This window comes from Zootoca vivipara, chromosome 2 (genome assembly GCF_965207765.1).
Source record: "Zootoca vivipara chromosome 2, rZooViv2.hap1.1, whole genome shotgun sequence".
In the NCBI taxonomy this organism is placed as follows: Eukaryota; Metazoa; Chordata; class Lepidosauria; order Squamata; family Lacertidae; genus Zootoca; species Zootoca vivipara.
Genome location: NC_142584.1, coordinates 58,970,262 through 58,991,075, shown reverse-complemented (window position 1 = coordinate 58,991,075; position 20,814 = coordinate 58,970,262). Strand labels below are relative to the sequence as shown.

The 20,814-nt window shown below is 42.0% G+C and overlaps 2 protein-coding genes across 3 annotated transcripts; one reads left to right on the top strand and one right to left on the bottom strand.

Annotated features, from left to right (window-relative positions):
• The first annotated feature begins 4,582 nt into the window (after positions 1-4,582).
• HNRNPH1 (heterogeneous nuclear ribonucleoprotein H1) lies at positions 4,583-20,164 on the top strand. Its single transcript, XM_088661991.1, has 14 exons — positions 4,583-4,702; positions 4,815-4,967; positions 12,670-12,796; positions 14,212-14,375; positions 14,553-14,696; positions 15,844-15,982; positions 16,873-17,051; positions 17,136-17,207; positions 17,283-17,395; positions 17,496-17,631; positions 17,861-17,944; positions 18,065-18,115; positions 18,967-19,059; positions 19,431-20,164. Exons 2-14 carry the CDS (start codon positions 4,919-4,921, stop codon positions 19,547-19,549), a joined length of 1,470 nt encoding a protein of 489 aa, XP_088518117.1. The 5' UTR covers positions 4,583-4,702; positions 4,815-4,918; the 3' UTR covers positions 19,550-20,164.
• LOC118080404 (deoxycytidine kinase 2) lies at positions 6,492-12,680 on the bottom strand. 2 transcript variants are annotated; one of them, XM_035105629.3, is made up of 7 exons: positions 10,888-12,680; positions 9,919-10,034; positions 9,535-9,728; positions 9,041-9,188; positions 8,068-8,183; positions 7,542-7,641; positions 6,492-6,912 (listed from the first exon to the last, which is right to left on the bottom strand). In XM_035105629.3, the coding sequence occupies exons 1-7, from the start codon at positions 10,982-10,984 to the stop codon at positions 6,889-6,891; spliced, it is 795 nt and encodes a 264-aa protein (XP_034961520.1). In that variant the 5' UTR covers positions 10,985-12,680; the 3' UTR covers positions 6,492-6,888. The 2 variants fall into 2 exon arrangements, with proteins under 2 accessions (XP_034961520.1, XP_034961519.1); XM_035105628.3 differs by lacking the exon at positions 6,492-6,912 and having other exon boundaries at positions 7,476-7,641.
• Positions 20,165-20,814: the final 650 nt, after the last annotated feature.

Below are 20,814 nucleotides of genomic sequence, written 5' to 3'. Positions count from 1 at the left end.
AGAATAATTTCAGAGGGAGTGTGAAACAACAGGACTACAATTTCTTAATAAATCTAATCCTAATGTCTGTAGCCTGAATCAAGATAATGGGTTTTATCCCACTACATGTGTTAATTAGTTTTTCAGTGCCGGGATGTGCATGTTACCATGAATGCTGCTTGGAACAGCATGGTCATGCCTCCATGACCTTCTAGCAGCCCCACCAAGTCCAATGGGCACCAACCACCACTGACTAGGGGCCTCAAAAACTGAAAGTGGCCCAGGTCTCCTTGAGAGGGCCTAGCTACAGCATGTGTAGTAAACCCAGTAGTTGGGCTGCTCCATTTCTAAACATTCCATATAAAGGCAGGCAGATACGGCTGTTGAGTTGGCCCAGGAGAAAAGAACGAGCTGTGAAATCCACTTTTCTTGGCAGAATTGCTACAGAAGAAACTTTCACAAATATATAAATCCAAATCTAATCAGTAACACGACAGTGCACATCAATATTTTATTATAATTTACTCAAAAGCTCTTCCCCCACTTTGGTCTTTGTGACAACTGCTTCTCTTTTTTACCCTCATCCCTGGGGTTATACAACATTTCACTGGAAACGTTCTTACTTGGAAAATTATATGTTGATACTTAAAACTTATCTTTTGCTGACTTGGCTCCGAGCAGTGGCCTCTGCCTCTTTGCCATTTCAGATAAGTAGCAGCTTTTATCAAATAATCTGCAGCTGTTTTAAATGATATTAGGGTTGCTCTTTGCAATGAACGGAATGGGTATATGACAAAGTTGCTGAAAGCCAGAAGGTGAAGCTGGAGGACAGTGCCAGTTCCCTCAACATTCAAGGCTGTATTTCAGATATATTTTCCGATCTGTGGTTCTGTTAATGTTTTTCAGAAACGGCTAACATCCCCTCCCCTCTCAGACTGGTACAGTATGCAAAATTCAATATGCTTCGTTTTATATTTTCTTCATTATTCATTATTCATTATTCATCATGCCTTGTTGATACAAATGGATAAACAGATTGTTGCAGTTTATTTAGAAGAAAAACTGGCCAAAGACATGTAGAAATCCAGTTTATCTTTCAGATAATCAGACAACTTCTAATATAATTCATCACTGCCATTAGTCCCTTTGGATATATATATTTTTAAAAAAATAGGGGGATTATCCAGCCAAAATTAAGCACTCTTTAGGTTGGAAGTAAGTCTAAGTGAAGTCTAATTATTCAGCCTTATGTGCAGGCAAATCAACAGCTAGAAGTATGCATCATAAGCAGGGAGTTCCAGAATGTAAGAGCTGTCATGCTAATGGAACCAATATTTTAGCCTACTTCACTTTGCTATAATATTCAGCTTGATAAAAAGTTCTGGAGACTCAAAAACTTTTGTTACATTTTGGTTCATCGTAATACTTCCAAATAACCCCTAGCTATGAAAGCAAATGTATATCACCGGTACCTCTTCCCCTCCTTCGCTGATTTAGTGGGTTTGTTCTTTAAGAAAATGTTTTTTTATGTGGCTCACAGATAATTGGTAAATAGCACCATAGGAGTCATCATCAAAATCATCATCATCGTCATCTCTGCTGTTAAATAAGCTTTGTTTCTGCACATCTCTGCTCCACTGCCCTATATACAGCTCTCTGCCCTATATAGCAGTTTAGAGACTCACACCTCACATGAGGGATACTAAGAAGCAAAGTAAAACTCATACTAGGCTAATAATTTACCTCTTATGTCCCAGCTCCTGCCAACCTAGCAGTTCGAAAGCACGTCAAAGTGCAAGTAGATAAATAGGTACCGCTCCAGCGGGAAGGTAAATGGCATTTCTGTGAGCTGCTCTGGTTCGCCAGAAGCGGCTTAGTCATGCTGGCCACATGACCCCGAAGCTGTACGCCAGCTCCCTCGGCTAGTAAAGCGAGATGAGCGCCGCAACCCCAGAGTCATCTGCGACTGGACCTAATGGTCAGGGGTCCCTTTACCTTTACCTTTATGCCTTAAAATGCTTTCATTTTCTAATCTTCTGTGACTGGCATGGATAGTTGCCCAGCCAAATTTTTTAAAAATAAGGAATAAGAATAAGAATAAATTATTTATACCCTGCCCATCTGGCTTGGTTTTCCCAGCCACTCTGGTCGGCTCCCACAAAAATATTAAGCAGAATAAAACTTCAAACATTAAAAACTTCCCTAAACAGATGTCTTCTAAAAATAGTTGTTTATTTCCTTGACATCTGGTGGGAGGGCGCCACCACCAAGAAGGCCCTCTGCTGGACCTCAGTGTCTGGGCTGAATGATGGGGGTAGAGTTGCTCCTTCAGGTATACTGGGCCGAAGCCATTTAGGGCTTTAAAGCTCAGCACCAACACTTTGAATTGTGCTCGGAAACGTACTGGGAGCCAATGTAGGTGTTTCAGGACCAGTGTTATATGGTCTTGGCGGCCACTCTCAGACACCAGTCTAGCTGCCGCATTCTGGATTAGTTGCAGTTTCCGGGTCACCATCAAAGGTATGTAGAGCACATTGCACCATGTAGAGCGCATTGCAGTAGTCCAAGTGGGAGATAACTAGAGCATGGGGGAGAGGACGGAACCCTGAGGCATCCCACACCCAGGGGTCTGAAAACTCATCCCCCAACATCACTTTCTGAATGTTTTTTAAAAGTAATATCTGCTATCAAACTCTGCTTAGATAGAATATTTTGCACCTAATATGTCTGACAAGTGCGCTGATGGGACAGCCTTTTAAAATATTAAAGTAAGTGAAAGCTTTTTAATATAAAAAAGCAAAACAATAAAACATCAGCCTGAGTACAATGAATTCAACCTCTGACTTCTCATACCGGTACTTGCTAGGAATCATGGCTATATCATATACCATCTGAGTCTCTCCAGAATGAGCTCTGCATGATCAGAGGAGAGATACATCCTACCCTGTTTGATGTGTAAGAAAAAGAAGAACCATATATTCACAGAGTTGTCCTATTTTTCCCCACTATATCTTTCTCCCTGATGATAATGCTACCCGCCACATGAAGAAAACCTGCATGGTATACTTTCCTACCATCTTCCAATGCTTTGCTCTCTTCATAAGTGCTGCTACTAGGAGGTGCAGCCACCAGGTCTTTGCAAAGAATTGACCTCCGCTTACATTATTTTACCTGCTGAATTCTTTAAGAGATAACCCTAAGATTGCAATCCCATACAAACTTACTTAGCAGTAAGGCCCACTGAAATTCATGTAACTTACTGCCTGCCAAACATACACCAGGTGAAATCAGTGGAAGTCTTTAAAAGCAGATAGACAAACGTTTTGTCGGTTTAACCTTTGGATGATACATTCACTTGTTAAAGTAGGAGGATTGCTAAGAGAAACCAGACTTTTCTGCAAGTGGACAAACTTGGACTTTAAACTTTAGTGCTCTACTATGCCAGCTCAGAGCTAGGATCAAGAGATAATTGGCTGTATGTAACAGAGATGGGGGAAGGGGGATAAGGCTGAAATCAATGTGCTAGTGAACAGATTGTGTGTCAGGTGTGGAACGTTGGGAAAAGGTGAAATTTATTTGCCACATTTCTATCCCACTTCGTCTCCAATGAGCTCAAGGTGGCACACATGGTTCTCCTCCTCTCTTTTTTATATTCACAACAACACTGTGGGGTAGTTTAGGCTGAAAGGCTTTGACTGGCCCCAGTGAGCCTCATGGCTGAGCAGGGATTTTAACCCTAGTCTTCTACCCTAGCCCAACACTGGAAGCTAAATTGAGGGGGAAATACCTGGCTCCCCTGCGCCAAGGACATACCATCCAACATTTCTCGGATGAAAATAGGGACGTCCCATTCCATAATGATAATTTTACTATTTTTAACCCACACATCTTACTGGGTTGCCCCAGCCACTCTGGGCAGCTTCCAACATACATAGAAACATAGTTAAAACATTAAACATTTTTAAAAAACCACTTCCCTTTACAGGGCTGCCTTCAGATGGCTCGGTGGGGTTGGAAATTCCATACCCTCCAACATTTCTCCAATGAAAATAGGGACAACCTAAGGAAAAGTGGGATATTCCGGGATCAAATCAAAAACATGGACATCATAAAATAGGGACACTTGGAGGGTCTGCAAGGATACTACTGACTGCCCTTCGTTGGGCCCTCTCTATTAAAGTCTGTAAAGACTCTTCAGATCATCTCTTGGAGCAGAACCACCAGCGGAGATAAGGATGCGGAGTTATTATGTGACGGAGTAATAACGCCCAAAGGATTCTAGCTGCTACAAGATAGGGGGCTCGATCCACAGCTCCAGCCTAAGCGTGTTCACTTCCCTAGCGCGTTCTGCGGCGTTCACTTCTTCCTCGGGAGGATCAGGGACTGCAGCCCTGGGGTGGTCGATACAGTAGGTCTCCTTCCACTCCCACCTGCCCCACAGACCCCTACCCTTGAAGTTACAAAAGAGCCTTGTCGCTTTAACGGGGGGCAAGGCATGGGGAAGACGCTGCCCCTCCGGCTCCTCTGTAGCCAAGCGATTGGTTGGTTCCGCTGGACGGGAATGGGGAGGGGTTACTTAATCTGATGTCACAAGCCTACAAGTGGGGGGAAGGAGTTATTTATAGAGGCGGAGAGCAACTGCGAGGAAGCCTGGTGAGTCTGAGAGAGGCGCGCGCGGTCGGATTCGGCTTTTTCTCAAAAACACAATCTTCCTTAATTTGAGGTGCGCTATGGGGAAGGGGGGGGGAGAGAAGGAAGCAACGTTCCGGCTGGGGAAGCCGGACGAGGGCTTTTTTTTTTTTACCACCTCTCGTGTTCTTCCTTCATTGTTTTAGCGCCACGCTCGGTTGATCGACGCCGCCTTGATCGTCGCCGAGCGAAAGACAGACTTGCGCGCGAACACGCACACACAAAAAGAACAGAAAAAAGGCCCGACGCGATGGATCCTTGCCACACTGAAGAAACTGGCCCAGAGATCCCCGGCCTGGGTGAGTGGGCGCCGCCAACTGGCAAGGAGGCGGCGGCGGAAGGAATCCGCGGCTGTTAAGGCCGTTGCTGCTGCTGCTGCGGCTTTCGAGCGCTGGCGCAGATCGGGGGAGGGGAGGGGCTTCGGCGCAGACTCCTTGGTCCTCCGCTCTGCCGTCCTGTGTAAGTGCAACGAGGCTCCCTCATCCCTCCCTTTCTAGGCCTCTCGCCGCCACCAGCCTCCCCAGTGGGGAAAGCGGCGGGAGCGCGCCCTTCGCTTTCCCGGCCCTCTCCGTTCATATGCTTTCTGCCTTCCCCCTTTTCTCTTCCCTTTCTTCTCTCTCCTCTCCCCCCCCCACTTCTCTCCTTTGACCACGTCCTGCCTCCGCCATTGTGGTGGGTGTTGCCCAATCTGCGCGCTCGGCAGCCATTCTGGGGCCTAGGCGGCAGTTGAGGCTGTAGAGCCGCGCTTGGAGGCCGCCGCCGAAGGAAACGGCTGGAATCAGCCCGGCCGTTGGTCGCCTTTCTCCCGCCTCTCTTCCTCCCCACCCCCCACGTCGGGCCCTTATTTACTTATAGTGAGGCGATGGCAGGGAACTAGGACTGCGGCGGGGGGGAGGATCGCGCTGTAAATAGAAGGGGGAGGGTAAGAGAAGAGCCGTTTCGAGTGGAAATCCCCGAAATGGAGGGTAGCGCGACACGTGACCGACGGCGGTTCGGAGACTGGTCGGGCGTCGCGCGACGTGGGTTGAACTTGTATCAGTCCTCCGCCCCCCTCTCCCACCGCGCGTCTCCTTGCACAAAGCACCGCGCTGTTTGCTCCGCGGCTTGTATGCTGAAGATGGCCGTGCCATGTGTTGCTGGCACGCTTGGAAAATAAAAATAATAGCCTCTCCGACATCTTAATCGAGCTATAAAGAATTTGTTGCAATACAGGCGGTGCTGGGTTCCGTGTTTTATGGCGCACGTGGCAGTGGCTCTTTAGCAAGATATCAGATTCCTTCCTCTCTTCAATTAGGGAACTAGCAATAGGCTCAACTAGCCAAGAGGTCCTTTACTTAGAAGTATATTAATTACTCTGCTTCATCTACCTAAGCAAACGTGAGGAGTAAGACCTTTATAGAAAAACACCAATCAAACTTAAAAGGAAAACTTGTCTTTCTGTATAAATAAATTCCTCTGTACTGTATTTTATATACAGTAGTCTCACTCCAGAGCACTGTTGAACTTTTGAGTTGCTTCTAAGATAAAGATTACATTTCATGGTTCTAAGCTATTTGTTTTCCTCCATAATCTCATACAACCCCCACAAAAAAACCCTGCTAGTCTTAAATCTTGACATTTCTCAACCTGCCAGTTCTTACATTATGAACCCCTGTGACTAAGGGGTGTACTGATAAGAATATGCTTTGAATGCACCAAAGTGGGCTCATGCTGGTGAGAGATCTGATCTGTATCAATTTAGTTCCTGAAAGCACATGGCCAATAGTACTTGTGAATGTAGTGGCCTTATTCTCTTGGAGAAAACATTTGCTGCAGTCAAGTTCTGGCATTCACAAAGGTTTTATTTACAAAATGTTTATTCTACTTAAAACATGCGATATACACAAAACAAGTTATCTGAACATAACTTTCAAGTAAGCTTTTTAGACACTTCCAGTAATGAGTAGAATTTCTTCTAAGTTGTATACTTGAGCAAGATGCACAAATTCTCTCATTTTACCTCAGAGAAACTCAGACCACAAGATGAGTTGGTTCTGAAAATATTCCCAGTGTCTTGAATAACTTTTTACATCTATGTATTAAAGCTTTTCTTTTCTGCTGGGTAGCAACCTTTCACCTTATGTCCATACAAATAAAGCAGGGACTGTTTACTGTACAAAGTTACACACTAGATAAAATGGCACTTCTCCAAATATCCTCCTAGACTGGTATTTTTAGTTGCTAAGTTGTCAAAAAAGCCTTGACCTGTAAAAACAAGATACGTGAATGAGGTATTGAAAATAATTCTGATCAAAACCCTAGGGCCAAACCAGGTGTTAAACATTTGCATCTGGGTTTGTCTATAAAATGTCCATGGAGGTCACTTTAAAAATTGACACATAAGGAAGAAAGCTAGCTAATAATGTTTACCATTCTGCACATTAGATAATCTAACCTGTAGCAGACAACTTTCATGGCAACAGTCTAATACAATGAGTTGGAAATTCGAACCTTAATTTAATGGTATTTGATTCATGTGTAAAACACTAGTCAAGCTTTACTGCAAGAGATAGTGTTAATATTTGCACAGGCAATCTCAACAAATCACTTTAAATATATCTGCTTCAGTTTAACTGTAGTTGGCAAACCTGACATCCACAAATATTAGCATTTAACTGGATTGCACAGAACTGTAAATTTTGGATAGGCAAATTTGATGACAATAGGAACAGCTAAGGTTTAAACCAGGGGTCAGCAAACTTTCAGCAGGGGGCTGGTCCACTGTTCCTTGGGGGGGGGGCTGGACTATATTTTTAAAAGAAAAAAATAAGAGGTAGATTGAGCTAAATCAGAAGCACGTGGGCTTTAAAAAACATAGGATGGAAGATACTTACTTTTTCCAATAAGTATTCTTGTTTTATTTCATCATTTTTGAAATCATCATTAACATCTAAAACCAAAACTGGTATGTCTCTAAGATTGTCAAAATCCACCCTACAAAACAAAATCCACAATGTTCAGTTTTGTCATACATTTAATGTTTACTTGGAAGAAATCTCAATTAACTTGAAAATAAGGCATCTCAATAACATCCCATTTGTTAACCTGTCAGTTTCTAAACTCATGTTTATGGAATTTGTGGCTTAAACTTCGAGTCAAGTTAGGGTTGCACCTGCATCTCCTAAAGACATGCACCAGCAAGCACCAAAAAACACTTTTAGAAGTATGTAGCCACTGTGTTGCAAGAGAACACTTTTTGCCATTTCAGTATGGCATTCTTTAAGTTACTTTTAAGAAAAAGTGGTAGTAATTGAATGAGCTAAACATAATCTAGTAACAACTGATTGCAGTGATGATAAAAATGGAAGGTTTCTTGTTGTGTGGGGCAAAACTAGTGTCAAAGCTATGAGAGTTCCTTACTTCATTGTCTTCTCATAAAGCCAGGTTTCATGTTTATAGTGAAGGTTTTCTAGATATTCCAGTGGAATTCCTTCTTCTTCTTCTCTGCCTCTATGGCGTAGCCTCTCCATGCATTTCTGTAATTTTTAATGTCACAATATAACATTTAGCAGGCTGAATTGTTACTATGAAAAGTTCTCACATATATCTAATCTCTATCTGTGGTGAATTGCTGTAAATTTATATCTACTTAGACTTGTATACTTTATATGCCATGTTTCTCCGAAAATAAGCCATACCCCGAAAATAAGCCACTGTGTGGTGTTTTTTTTTTAGGAAAAATAAATATAAGACGGTGTCTTATTTTTGGAGAAACATGGTATATCTAAAATGAGTGCTACCTAATCATCAGTGTTGGACTTTGAAACATACCTGAAGTGGAACTACTTAGGTATACTAGCTTCTTAAACTTGAATCAGAACTTTTCAATTAGCTTAAACACTGCCTAATACTTTGATTCAAAGCATGCCGACTTGGAAGCAAGTGTGATAAACTCAATTTGCTCCCAACTACATAGGCTTAGGACTCCAGCCTTCTTAATGCTTAGTAAACTTAAGAAAATGGATTGTAGACTCTTAACAATGCTTTAGTTTAAATGGATATCGTACAAATAAGAGTGTTTAAAAGGACTACATAAGTCCATTGTTGTCTCTCGGCAACAGTGTTTATGTGGATTCTGTTGACATCAGAATGTCTTGTTAAAAGGCTTGAGATCTAGGTTTACAGTGCTCTAACTGAGCAGGACTGTGCATAAAATCAAGCATCAAGTTGTTGTTCATGAATATTGGACTAAAAGGTAAGATTGTGTATGGTGTTTCAGAACACAACCCCTGTGCAAATGGGGAATTGCCTGTACTTATTCAGTATCAGAGCTCCTAGTTCTGGTACTAGTATTGCATCTAAAACTAGTCAGTTTGGGGAGAAGGAAGCATACCTCAGGTGTAGTCCTGAGGTAGATAATACCATCTAGCTCTAGGCTGGAGTCAAACTGGTTCAGAAGCCATGCATGCCAGTCCTGATAAATTGCCCACTCTGTTTCATTGATATCTCCCGATTCGAATAAGTTGGAGGCAAACACATACCTGTAATAGAAAAGGCTTTTAAATGCAAATTGATACTGTGTACTTGAAGAGATTCAGAATGCTACTATTGATCACAGCTGCTATATACCAGAAATAGGTGTTTTTTGGACATCATCATTCCTGACAATTAGCCATGGCACCCTGTTGCTGATGAAGTCAACATCTGCAGGCCCACAGGTTCCCCACATGAAAGCAAATCCACTGAACTCAGTGGGTCTTTCACTGTACTGTTTACATTTAAAATGACTTTTGGATGCATATTTCATATTTTATTTTAGCAAGGTGTATGTAAAGTTGCCCCTTAATGCTACAATATCTATTTCTGTAAATGTATGCATGTGCTTACCTATCACTGTAGACTGATCTCTCAAAAAACTGTACAGGATGTTCTGCTTCAAGTAACTTGGCAGAAATTGGTTTTAATTGTGCTTTAACTCTACTCAAACAGGCATAAGTCTGGAATGTATAAGCCCATCTTGTAGGTTTGTTGTATAACATCTGAAGGAGATTTCCACCACTCTTTTGAGATGTTGAAAGTTCCTGATAATGATAAAAAAAGTCTGTCAGTAATCTTGTCACTTGGTCGTTAGACATACTGTATCTGCTGCGAAAGTAAAACAAAGCATCTAGTGTAACCTAAGAAGCATAAAGCATTGCTAAGTTACATTGACAATTTCAACATTTGTGGTATTGCAACATCTAGCACTAGAGGGCCAGCATGCTTACTTACTTCAGACTCATTTTCAGTTGTCTGGATGTTGCACCACTTGGCAATTGGTTCAGGAATTATTTCCCACTCATCACTGTTTCTTGCTAGTAGTTGGACAAATGTGGACTTCCCTGCAGCTGTTAAGAAAATTCAGCTCTTATTGGGATGAGGCATTGGTAGTATAATACAGAGAGACACTGGCCTTTCCAGAAGCTGGGGTATTAAAACACTTGCAAGGCTAGGCTGTTCTGCTGGTCCTATGAATCCTATTTACCCATTCCTCACCAAGCTCCTGATTTGGAATGCATTTATAACGTTGTGTAACTTTGTTTTCAATTCCCAAATGACAAAATATTGTGTGTTGTGTGGAAGGTATGAGGGCAGAAAATACTTGGAGAAGTATTGGGAGTATGTATTGAGTATGAGAAGCTCCAGGTTTTTATGGCTTTATTATTCTTGCACCCTTTTCATTGAAGCCTGCTGTATGACTTGGCTGTTTCAATCCAGACCTTTGCAGTGACTTGTCTTAAAAACTGTTTTTGCTACCATTATTTATTGAGGCATTCTAATATTATATAAGCGGATGTTCCATAAGCATATACTGTGAATCTATTCAGTAAATAGATAACAAGGACAGCCCTGAGCGTTGTTTTTAGCAGAGGTAACAGTGGATGCTCGCTTGCAAGTCACAGGCGAACACAGCACTGTCCTTATCAGTGTTTAGGCGCCAGCGCCTTAAATCCCACCATATCAATGTCCGTCTCCCTAGCTGTAATTTGGCGCGGAAGACCTGCTACTGGCACAAAAGGAAAAAGAGCACTCCACTGCCGTCCCAATAGCCCTGTCTTTATAAATAGGAAGCCCTTCTTGAAGCAAAGGCTTCATTTTTACCACCGTTAATTTACAGGAGTTAGTTTTTTAAAAGGCAGACACCAAAGTTCAGACATTCCTATCAAGCAAACATAGGCGGGTCCACGGCCAGGCACTTACCGATATTGCCTTCAATGGCGATTTTCTTCAGGCGTTTCTGGAAGCTGCGGTCCAACGCACTGGGTCTGACGCAGGGGCGCTTGGCTGGGGGATACATGGCGAGCGGTCTTTGTTTGCCAGGCTTCAGAAAGGAACTGAGGCGAGCTCTTCCCGCGCCTTCGCGTCTCCTCAAGAATCCCGCCTGCGCTCAGCCAATCCATAGCGGCGGCCCGCCTCTGCTTTTTCTCCTGTCCCGCCCTCTTGGCTCTGCTGCCAAGGAGAGCTCGACCCTTCACTCCCGCGCTCTGGAAACTTGCCGCCCGCCCTTCTTATAGGGAGACGCGGTTGAAGTTGCTTCTTGCAGTCCTCACCCCTATGTGGCAGCAGGATCGCTGCAAATCCGCCGTTGTCTTGCCGCGTGTCTCCCCTTTCACAAAGTGCCTCTGGCACTCGCAATTTCAGGTTGGATTTTTGTTTCGGCTGTATTATTGGGGGCTTTGCAATTGCTACCTATGTTGTAGTAAAATCGCAATTTCCATGAATTAGGGAACCAGAATGTTCCATAAGCAGAATTGGGCGCACGAGGTCGTGTGGAATCGGGTTAAAGTGGAAAGAGGTTAGTTCCCCTATCATCAAGGGAGTGGCATTAAAGTAAATACTCTCTAAAAGCATGTAAGGAATCGTTAGGTTTGTGTAGCCCCCAGCATATTTTCTAAGGTACTTTTAGCGCCATTTGTGTTCCTGTGCCATTTTGAGTTGGAAGCTGCTAATTATACCGACATTGTACATTAGTCTTATACTGGTATAGCTTGCGGTGCCGTTGGTGCTGTCTTGAGCGAAATGTGGTGATTTATTGGTGCTGCCATGTTTGATGGCCATTTCTGTATGCGTTGAAAGCACGTATAACATGGATGACTCCTCCGCTGGATTATGCAATGAAGGGTATGGGCCTAGTGTTGCTTGTAAGGGCAAATCAAAAGAGCGAACTTGGGGGAGGGGGTTGGCTTTGTTCTTCGGCGCATGCGCATGAGCGGGGATTGAGCTGGGCGGGCGAAGCGGGACGAGAGCAGTATCGGTTGTTGAGGGAGGGGGCGGCGGAATCCTACCAACTTGGTTTTACTCGGAAGTAAATGCCATTAAGTTCACTAAGGGCGTTCTCCCAAATAAAAGCGCACAGCGATTGGTAGCCTTAGACTCGCAGCGGGGAGGGGGCGGGGAAGTTTTATTTCTGCTACGAGTCATGCGCAACTGGCGCTTGTATTTTTGGCGCGGGGGAGGGATTGGCATGCAACGCAGCGCATGCGCCGGGTGGGGGTGTGCGCGCACGCGCCGTGTGCTGCATTTTCGGCCACGCCGCGCAAGAAGCAGGTGAGCCCCCTCGTAGTTTTGTAGCCGTTTGTTCTGTCCCAGTTCGGGTTCCGCGAGTATTTTTTGCTTCGACTAGTGAGGGGCCTCTCTGCGCAGCCGGTTCTTCGGACTGCTGTCGACGACCGAGGCCTGTTTTTTCTGAGGCGGCGCCAGGGCTCGGCCGAGCGGAAACGCAAGCTCTCCGTCGGCGCCATTTCATAAGTGAACCTAGAGCGCGTCGCCGCCGCCGCCGCCCGGCCTACTTGGTTCGCAGAGGCGAAGTGACCCTAAAACCCGCCCGCGGGGGACCAGCATTTAGGTTTGCCATGTGTACGTGGGGAAGATACTTGAGAAATGGGGAAGAGGGAGGGCGAGCGGCGAGTTTGGGCGGCCGAGTTGCTCCGTTGCCGATCTTCTGCCCCACTCAGTGTGGCGACGTCTTTGTTTGCCCCGTAGCAACAGAAGGTGAAACTGAGACCACGCTCACTTCCAGCATGATGTTAAACACCGAAGGCGGCGAGGGGTACGTCGTGAAAGTGCGAGGGTTGCCTTGGTCCTGCTCCGCAGATGAGGTGCAGAGGTTTTTCCTCCGGTAAGAGCCGTTCGCGTGTCTGCCTCTTCTCTCTCTCTCTCTCTCTCTCTCTCTCTCTCTCTCTCTCTCTCTCTCTCTCTCTCTCTCTCTCTCTCTCTCTCTCTCTCTCTCTCTCTCTCTCTCTCTCTCTCTCTCTCTCTCTCTCTCTCTCTCTCTCTCTCTCTCTCTCTCTCTCTCTCTCTCTCTCTCTCTCTCTCTCTCTCTCTCTCTCTCTCTCTCTCTCTCTCTCTCTCTCTCTCTCTCTCTCTCTCTCTCTCTCTCTCTCTCTCTCTCTCTCTCTCTCTCTCTCTCTCTCTCTCTCTCTCTCTCTCTCTCTCTCTCTCTCTCTCTCTCTCTCTCTCTCTCTCTCTCTCTCTCTCTCTCTCTCTCTCTCTCTCTCTCTCTCTCTCTCTCTCTCTCTCTCTCTCCTCTCTCTCTCTCTCTCTCTCTCTCTCTCTCTCCCCCCCCCCCCCCCCCAACCGTCTTCATGGAACAGACTCCTTCCCTTACTCACTGTAGTGAAAGGTAAACAAGCTGTAGAGTTGTTGTTTTTCTCCATGCCCTTCCAACAACTTCTGTGTTGCAGGTTAGATGAAATCTAGAACTCTGAATTAGAAAAGGAGTAACGTGAACAATTAAGTACTTTCCCCTCTGGTAATAGGGGAAGCTCCCTTCAAGGATATAACAGTTCACAATTTAGGCTCCAATCCTAACCCCACTTACCTGGGAGTAAACATCATTGGATTCAGTAGGACTTACTTTTGAGTAGACATGGTTAGGTTAGATTTGTGCTGTTTAGAGTTTACTTCAAATAGTATTAAGGACTACAATGCTTAAAACGGCAAAAAAGTGAGAATGACAGCTCATGGTAATGAGAACAGAAATAAAGAAAGATCACAAGGTTGTTTCTTTAATCTTTAATCTTCTACCCTTGGGCAGGAGATACAGAAGTATAATTCATACCAACAGGCTAAAAAACAGTTTCTATCTGTGGGCTGTTAGGCTGCTGAATGGAAAATAATATAGCGCAACTGACTTTAGGGGTTGGTGTGTTGTGCGACAAGCACACAGTGCAATGAGATCGAGTGTTTGTGTGTTGGGGGGGGGCTCGGTTAATTTCATTGTACACAGGTTGTACATTGACAATAAAGGTATTTCCTCTGTCGCTTTCCACCCCCATAATATTATTATGGCTAAGTTAATTTTGCTTTTGTTCTTTTTTTGAAGTAACACATAATAATTACATAAATAATATATTTTGTACTGCAGGATGAAACTGTTTACTTGAAAGAACCTTATTGACTTCTACTGATATTTCAAGGGAACACTTCAGATTGTAGCCTTACAAGCCAAGCCTTTGCATAGTTAGAAGTCCTTGATGAAGTTAGTGGTGCTTCTGTCAGTGTGTTCAACTTGTTCTTCCGCTCTTTCTTAGAATGCAAAATACTAAATGGATCTTCAGGGGTCCGTTTTATCTACACAAGGGAAGGAAGACCAAGTGGAGAAGCATTTGTTGAACTGGAGACCGAAGAAGATGTGAAGCTGGCATTGAAAAAAGACAGAGAAACAATGGGACACAGATATGTTGAAGGTTTGGATTGAATTGACATAGTAACTGACTTAAGTAGCTCTTCGGTTGGGTGGAGCTTAGATGCATGGTTATTCTTCTGTGTGTACGTAAATGTGAACCTGTTCTCCAAATGAATGTCGTGCATTGACCTTTTTGTGCCATGTTCCAAAATTCATTAATTCTAAGTGCCTCTTGCAGTCTTCAAGTCAAACAACGTTGAAATGGATTGGGTTCTGAAGCATACTGGTCCTAACAGCCCTGATACTGCTAATGATGGTTTTGTACGTCTTAGAGGACTTCCATTTGGTTGTAGCAAGGAAGAAATTGTTCAGTTTTTCTCAGGTATGTGGGGTATAAGTTCTAGCTATAGCTGTATTGGTAAAGATTAGAATTGCAATGGCACTGAAGTGATGTCTAGCCAACTAATAAATAATCCTTGAATGGCCAATTCTGTATGTTTATGCTTTAGGTGTTTTTAAAGACAGACACAATAGTTTAAATTATTTGATAATTTGAGAACTGCCTCTAAAACCTGATCTAGCAAGTAAAACTTTATTCCAGTCTAACCCTGCAAAGGTTTAAGGATTAACTAATCATTAAACCATAAAGTAAAGATTGGAAGCAAAGTTGCCATTTTAACTCTTCCACTCCACTCAGCCAAGCATTTAGAATGCTTTCTTAAATTTGAGTGTCTAGAATAAGGTTATTGAATAAATGTTATAACTGTAGTTTGGTTGAATGGATGGAAGGAAACGCTCACATGTGTAGTAGAACCTCTTTATGACATGTAAAAGGAATACAGAAAATAAGTATTTGTCTGATAGGTTTTAAAATATTTGCTTCAAGATTTGGTATGTCATAAAGTAATTTGCTTTGTTAAAACTATTGAAACTGAAATGTTAAAGCAAATGGAAGTGAGCGTTACATCAGAATGTTTGGAATATATTGCAGTAGTCCAGATAAGTGTGAATGTACTCTGATGAATTGTGATGAACCGATCAACTTGCATAGTATTAGATTTCTGTTGAAATATCTTTTCCTAAGTTGTTTTTTCTTCATAAAACTTAATATGTATATACAGTGTCTTGAAATGAAGTGTTTATGAAAATGCAAATCTTTGATTTTGTTACTAGATCTGTTAAATATTTTGCATGAAATTATCTTTGAGTTTAATTTGATTCTTGTTAAGATCTAGAATTGACCATGATATATTTTTAGAGGAATTTTAATTGTTAAATTGAATTTATTAGTAAATTGCTGCTTTTAATGTATTTTATGCAAGCAGGCTGAGTTAAGAATCTTTTAAATAGTATGTAATAAGTGTTTCTTGTTGACATGTTTCTTTTATAGTGTTTAATAGTATGGTTTACTGATTCTGAAATTTATAAAGTATAACTTCTGGTGTATTTTAAAGCTATAAGAAAATCATGATTGGGCTTGTGATGTTAATATTACCCCCCTACTGGGGTTATTTGTCCTTGGGTTGAAGGGTTGGAAATCGTGCCAAATGGGATAACATTGCCGGTGGACTTCCAGGGGAGGAGTACGGGGGAGGCCTTCGTGCAGTTTGCTTCACAGGAAATAGCTGAAAAGGCTCTAAAGAAACACAAGGAAAGAATAGGGCACAGGTGGGGATGGATGGTTGGTTGGATATGTCGCTCTTCTTATGGTAAACTGTTATTAAATCCATATTCTCTCTTCTTAAGTGCTCACCTCACAACATGTAATTTCATGCCCTACTAACACCCCCAATTTTACAATGAAACATTAATTTTTGTTATGTTTGTGCAAACTGGCTGTGAAAGGCTAGTTCAGCTACCCTTCCCTAGACCTCTCAAAACTGTTCATTCTGAACAAGTTTAAATAATGCTTAAGGAAGTTGAGAGATTATGGCTTTAAATATTTCCAATAGCACCATTTATGCCTCTAGCTCTAAAGACACTTAGCATTTTATTACCATAAGAAAATGTGATTACTAAACTTGTTCTATATATATTTTCTTGTATAATTTTTCACAAACACATAATTTCCGAAAATGTCACAAAGGGATTTATTCTAAGTTTTGTGACGTATTAATTGAAGCATGCACCTTTTTTGCATTTGCTAATTTGCCATGCAAATACATAGGATGGGCTCATGAGCACACAGTGCTTTTTGGAATGTATTGATGGATTAGAATTCTGGCGGAGGCTGGATTTCTAACCCTCTTGCATCTTGCCATATGAGCAAAATATGGGTGCTGTTGAGTGGACATTTGTCCCTCCAGTTCTGATTCTTCAGAAGCTTAAACTAGTTTGCTCTCCCTAACCCTTAAGGTTGGGATATCTTAATGAGCAACCTCAAACTGATTTACTGAATATGCCTTGGATTATTTTCTATGACTAAATGTAAAAATTCTGGCTTAAAATTGCCAGTTCCAAGGCTGTGGTATTGTAATGTATTATATTGTATAACCTAATATGCAATTACTATTTTTTTTAAAAAAACTCAACTAGTTCTATGTGTGTGAACCTTTTAGGTACATTGAAATCTTCAAGAGTAGCAGAGCAGAAGTGCGCACTCATTATGATCCTCCTCGCAAGCTTATGGCCATGCAGAGGCCAGGTCCATATGACCGGCCGGGCGTGGGAAGAGGCTACAACAGCCTTGGTAGAGGAAGTGGTTTTGAAAGAATGAGACGTGGTGCATACGGAGGAGGTAAATATATAGAGCTTTCTTATTAAAAAACTAATAGTTCTGTTGGAAGATAATTTTCAACATACTCTAAATTGTGGGTTGCAGGTTATGGTGGCTATGATGATTATAATGGATATAATGATGGCTATGGCTTTGGATCAGATCGATTTGGAAGAGGTAAGAATTCTTGATTAGGGCAATTGAGGAAACTTGTCCTACATACAAAAGATTTAGAATGGACTGTTTCCACAGGGATGTCAGACCACAGATATGGGGATGGATCCTCTACTTTCCAAAGCACAACTGGTCACTGTGTGCACATGAGAGGATTACCTTACAGAGCTACAGAGAACGACATTTACAATGTAAGCGACTGTCTTGACATTTTTATTTGGATGATGTGTTGCTGCAGAACATTGCCTGAGAAATTTTCATTGAGTTAATGACTGTTTCTTTTCTACCTAGTTCTTCTCGCCTCTTAATCCTGTAAGAGTACACATTGAAATTGGGCCTGATGGTCGAGTAACAGGAGAGGCAGATGTTGAGTTCGCTACTCATGAGGATGCTGTTGCTGCAATGTCCAAAGACAAAGCAAATATGCGTAAGTTATAGCTCCCCTGCAGATGTATGCAGGGGAATGAATCTGTTTACTATACTGGCTTTGCTTTTGTTAACATTGTGGTAACTTGGTGAGAGAGTGATGTTCACTAGTGCTTGTGAAGTGCACAGCATTGAACAGCCTTCAAGTTTTGCATCAAGTTCTTTGTACTGTGCATGAGGTAAGTTGAACTGTTTGTGTTCAGAGCATTGCTATTTTTTTGTTTCCTTAGAACACCGATATGTAGAACTCTTCTTGAATTCCACAGCTGGAGGAAGTGGTGGTGCATATGGCAGTCAAATGATGGGAGCAATGGGTATGTGTAAGCAATTCAGTTTCATGTTCTGCTGATGTTTAACAAAACTGGCTAATTTTTACAGTTCTGTTTATTCTCAGTGGCCTAAAACTAATATTCAACATTCTGTCTTAATCACAGTCAAGGAAACGGAAGGGGTAGTTCAAGATTGGAACACGAACACATTGGCAGGTATATAAACCTTTTTGGTCTACATTTTGACAATTAGGCTGTTAAATAAAAACTGCATGTGTGAAAGGTAGTATGAGTGATTTCCAGGGTGCAGAGTGGTAACATTGGGTGTTTGGGGGTACAGTTCTCTACCTACGGCAGTCACTTCTGGGAAGGTGAGGGTAGGGATGTTGAACAGAAGGTAGAATTAAACTGGCAGTGATTATACCACAATGGTGGTTCCTCTTATTGGATGTCCTGCTAACTTGAATATCTGGTTTTCGGTAAAACCAAATTATAAAACTTAAGAAGCTGTACTTTACAAGATACAATTAAGTTGAAAAATGAAAACTTCCATATCCTCAATTGCAAAAGAGTTTTGCAGAGATGTGAAATGGGTTACCAGCTGTATTTTGCATTTAGTTTGTCCATACATGTAGAAGGTGTTTTGTGTCAGGTGCAGGTTTCCTAGTCACAGCTTGGAAAGGCTTAACTTCTTTTGGCAACTCGCCTGAGCTGTTTAGAGCTACTTATACAAAAGGGTTTGTGTTGTCTGTTAGCCACATAATGAAGGCTATGCTCTATATTGCCAAATGCTACTTCAGATTACGTCAATAAGTTTGAAATGAATGATTGGCCAAGAAATAAAAGTTTCATGGGGGGGGGCACCCTCCTGCTTCTAATTCAATTGTTCATATAATTTGAAAACTCAGGTGCTATAAGAATCTATAAATTGCTTATCTACAAATTCCTGAGTGAAGAGCAAATTGGGAAGAATCTTCTCATATTAGAGTAGGTAGCATGTAGGCATATGCTTTTTGTAGGTTGTGATGATAGCCAAGTTCTTAACATGTGTGTCCTTAACTTGAAAGGAAGTCAATCCAGTTATGGTGGTCCAGCTAACCAGCAGTTGAGTGGGGGCTATGGAGGAGGCTATGGTGGTCAAAGCAGCATGAGTGGATATGGTAAGGTGTTTTTATTTGTCTTGGATCTGTTATGTAATTAGCTATCCACCTAATGCAAGGATCAACTTGTCTTGAAAATAAAATAAAATAAAATATTATATTGTCCAAATTCTTGGTTTCAGCTAGAAAATCAGTCTAGATGAGCGAGCAGGAAAAGCTTTCAGTGACTAGATTTTAAAAAACACACGTAAAAGATGTTGGGTGATGCAGAGCTGGATCCAGTCTATATGAAGCTAGCCTGCCACTTCCATTGTGTGATAGTACAGAATATAAAGCAATGTTATAAAGGTTAACTTTGGGTAAGGGAAATGTGGTGCCATGTGTGTGACTGCACTTCTTCACTGAATTGTCTTATTTGTTATCTGTCTTAGGCAACCAGAGTGCAATGAACAGCAGCTACTACAGCAGCGGGAATCGTGCATCCATGGGAGTCAATGGCATGGCTGGAATGTCTAACATGTCCAACATGAGTGGGGGCTGGGGAATGTAACTGGTCTAATTTTTGGTCAACTTTTTTTAAGAAAACAAACTAAGTTTAACAGTTTTGCAATACAAGCTTGTGATTTATGCTTTACTTGTAAGTGAAATCAGGATCATTTTAAAACATTCAGGTTCAGTATTTTTGAATATGCTGAAACATTCATTAGGATATAAGTCAAGTAAAGAAGTTCCTGTTAAACAATTTTCAGCTTTTTTCCAGTTTTTGTTGTAGGAGTGTATTTGAGCAGTAAGCGTATTTAGGTTAAAGCTGTTTCAATTATGTTAAATGTTGCTCTTATACCATATAACACCAGATGCTGTTTTCAGAGCATGTCCAAGAACATGCTTTTTTTGTACAAACAAGATATAGGAGCTATGTTGGAATCTCAAAAGTGAACATTTGGCATGTTAGTTCTAGTTTTTTCTTTTTAATATCTTGTAAGGCACATTTAAGCTTTTTAAGTTAATGGGGAAATGTGAGACGCAATACGGCTACCTTTAGGATTTTGGTCTTGGTGTTCGTATGAAATCTGAGGCCTTGACTTAATCTTTCATTGTATTGTGATTTACTTTTAGGTGTTTGCGCTTAAGTGAAAATTGTTAAAATAAAACTTCCTTTTAAAAACTGGAACCCCTCTTGATTTGAAATGAGCACTGTATTGCCAGCAGAAATTGGTGCACTAATTGCTGCCACCAGTTTAGTAGTTTCATCCAGCAGCAGAAATACTCAGACTTTTCAATAACCACTGAAACGGAGTTGACTAAGAATGTAAACTCATGCTGAAGAGCAGTCATTACCCACCACTATTCACTATTTACTTATTATTTAAAATAGCTGGATGTTCTGGTTAGCTTGTGTAGATTTAGGGAACAGGGAACTACTTGGGGTGCCTCTCCATTCCCACATGTGCCTGTGTCACATGACTGCTGTTACCTATAAACTGGTGTAGACCAACTTAAGCCTCCTGGTTTCCATTCAGGTTTAAGGGCTACACAGGGTTGTCTCCAATGAAGTCATCCTGTTACAAGAGGAGCTTGTGCTAACGGGAGGGTCCCATCTCCCCATAACAGTCACAACCAGTTTGCTCTGGAGGTTGGGAAAATCCCCAGAAGAGATGTTTACAGGTGGAAGTCCTGCTAATGGAGATCATCACTGCATACACCACTGTTTCACATTTCTTTGAACTTTCACCACCTTGTAAGCAAGTTTTGCCATATGAATTTTTGCACATGGTTGAAGTCACTGTTAAATCTGAATTGCAAGAAACTTTCAAA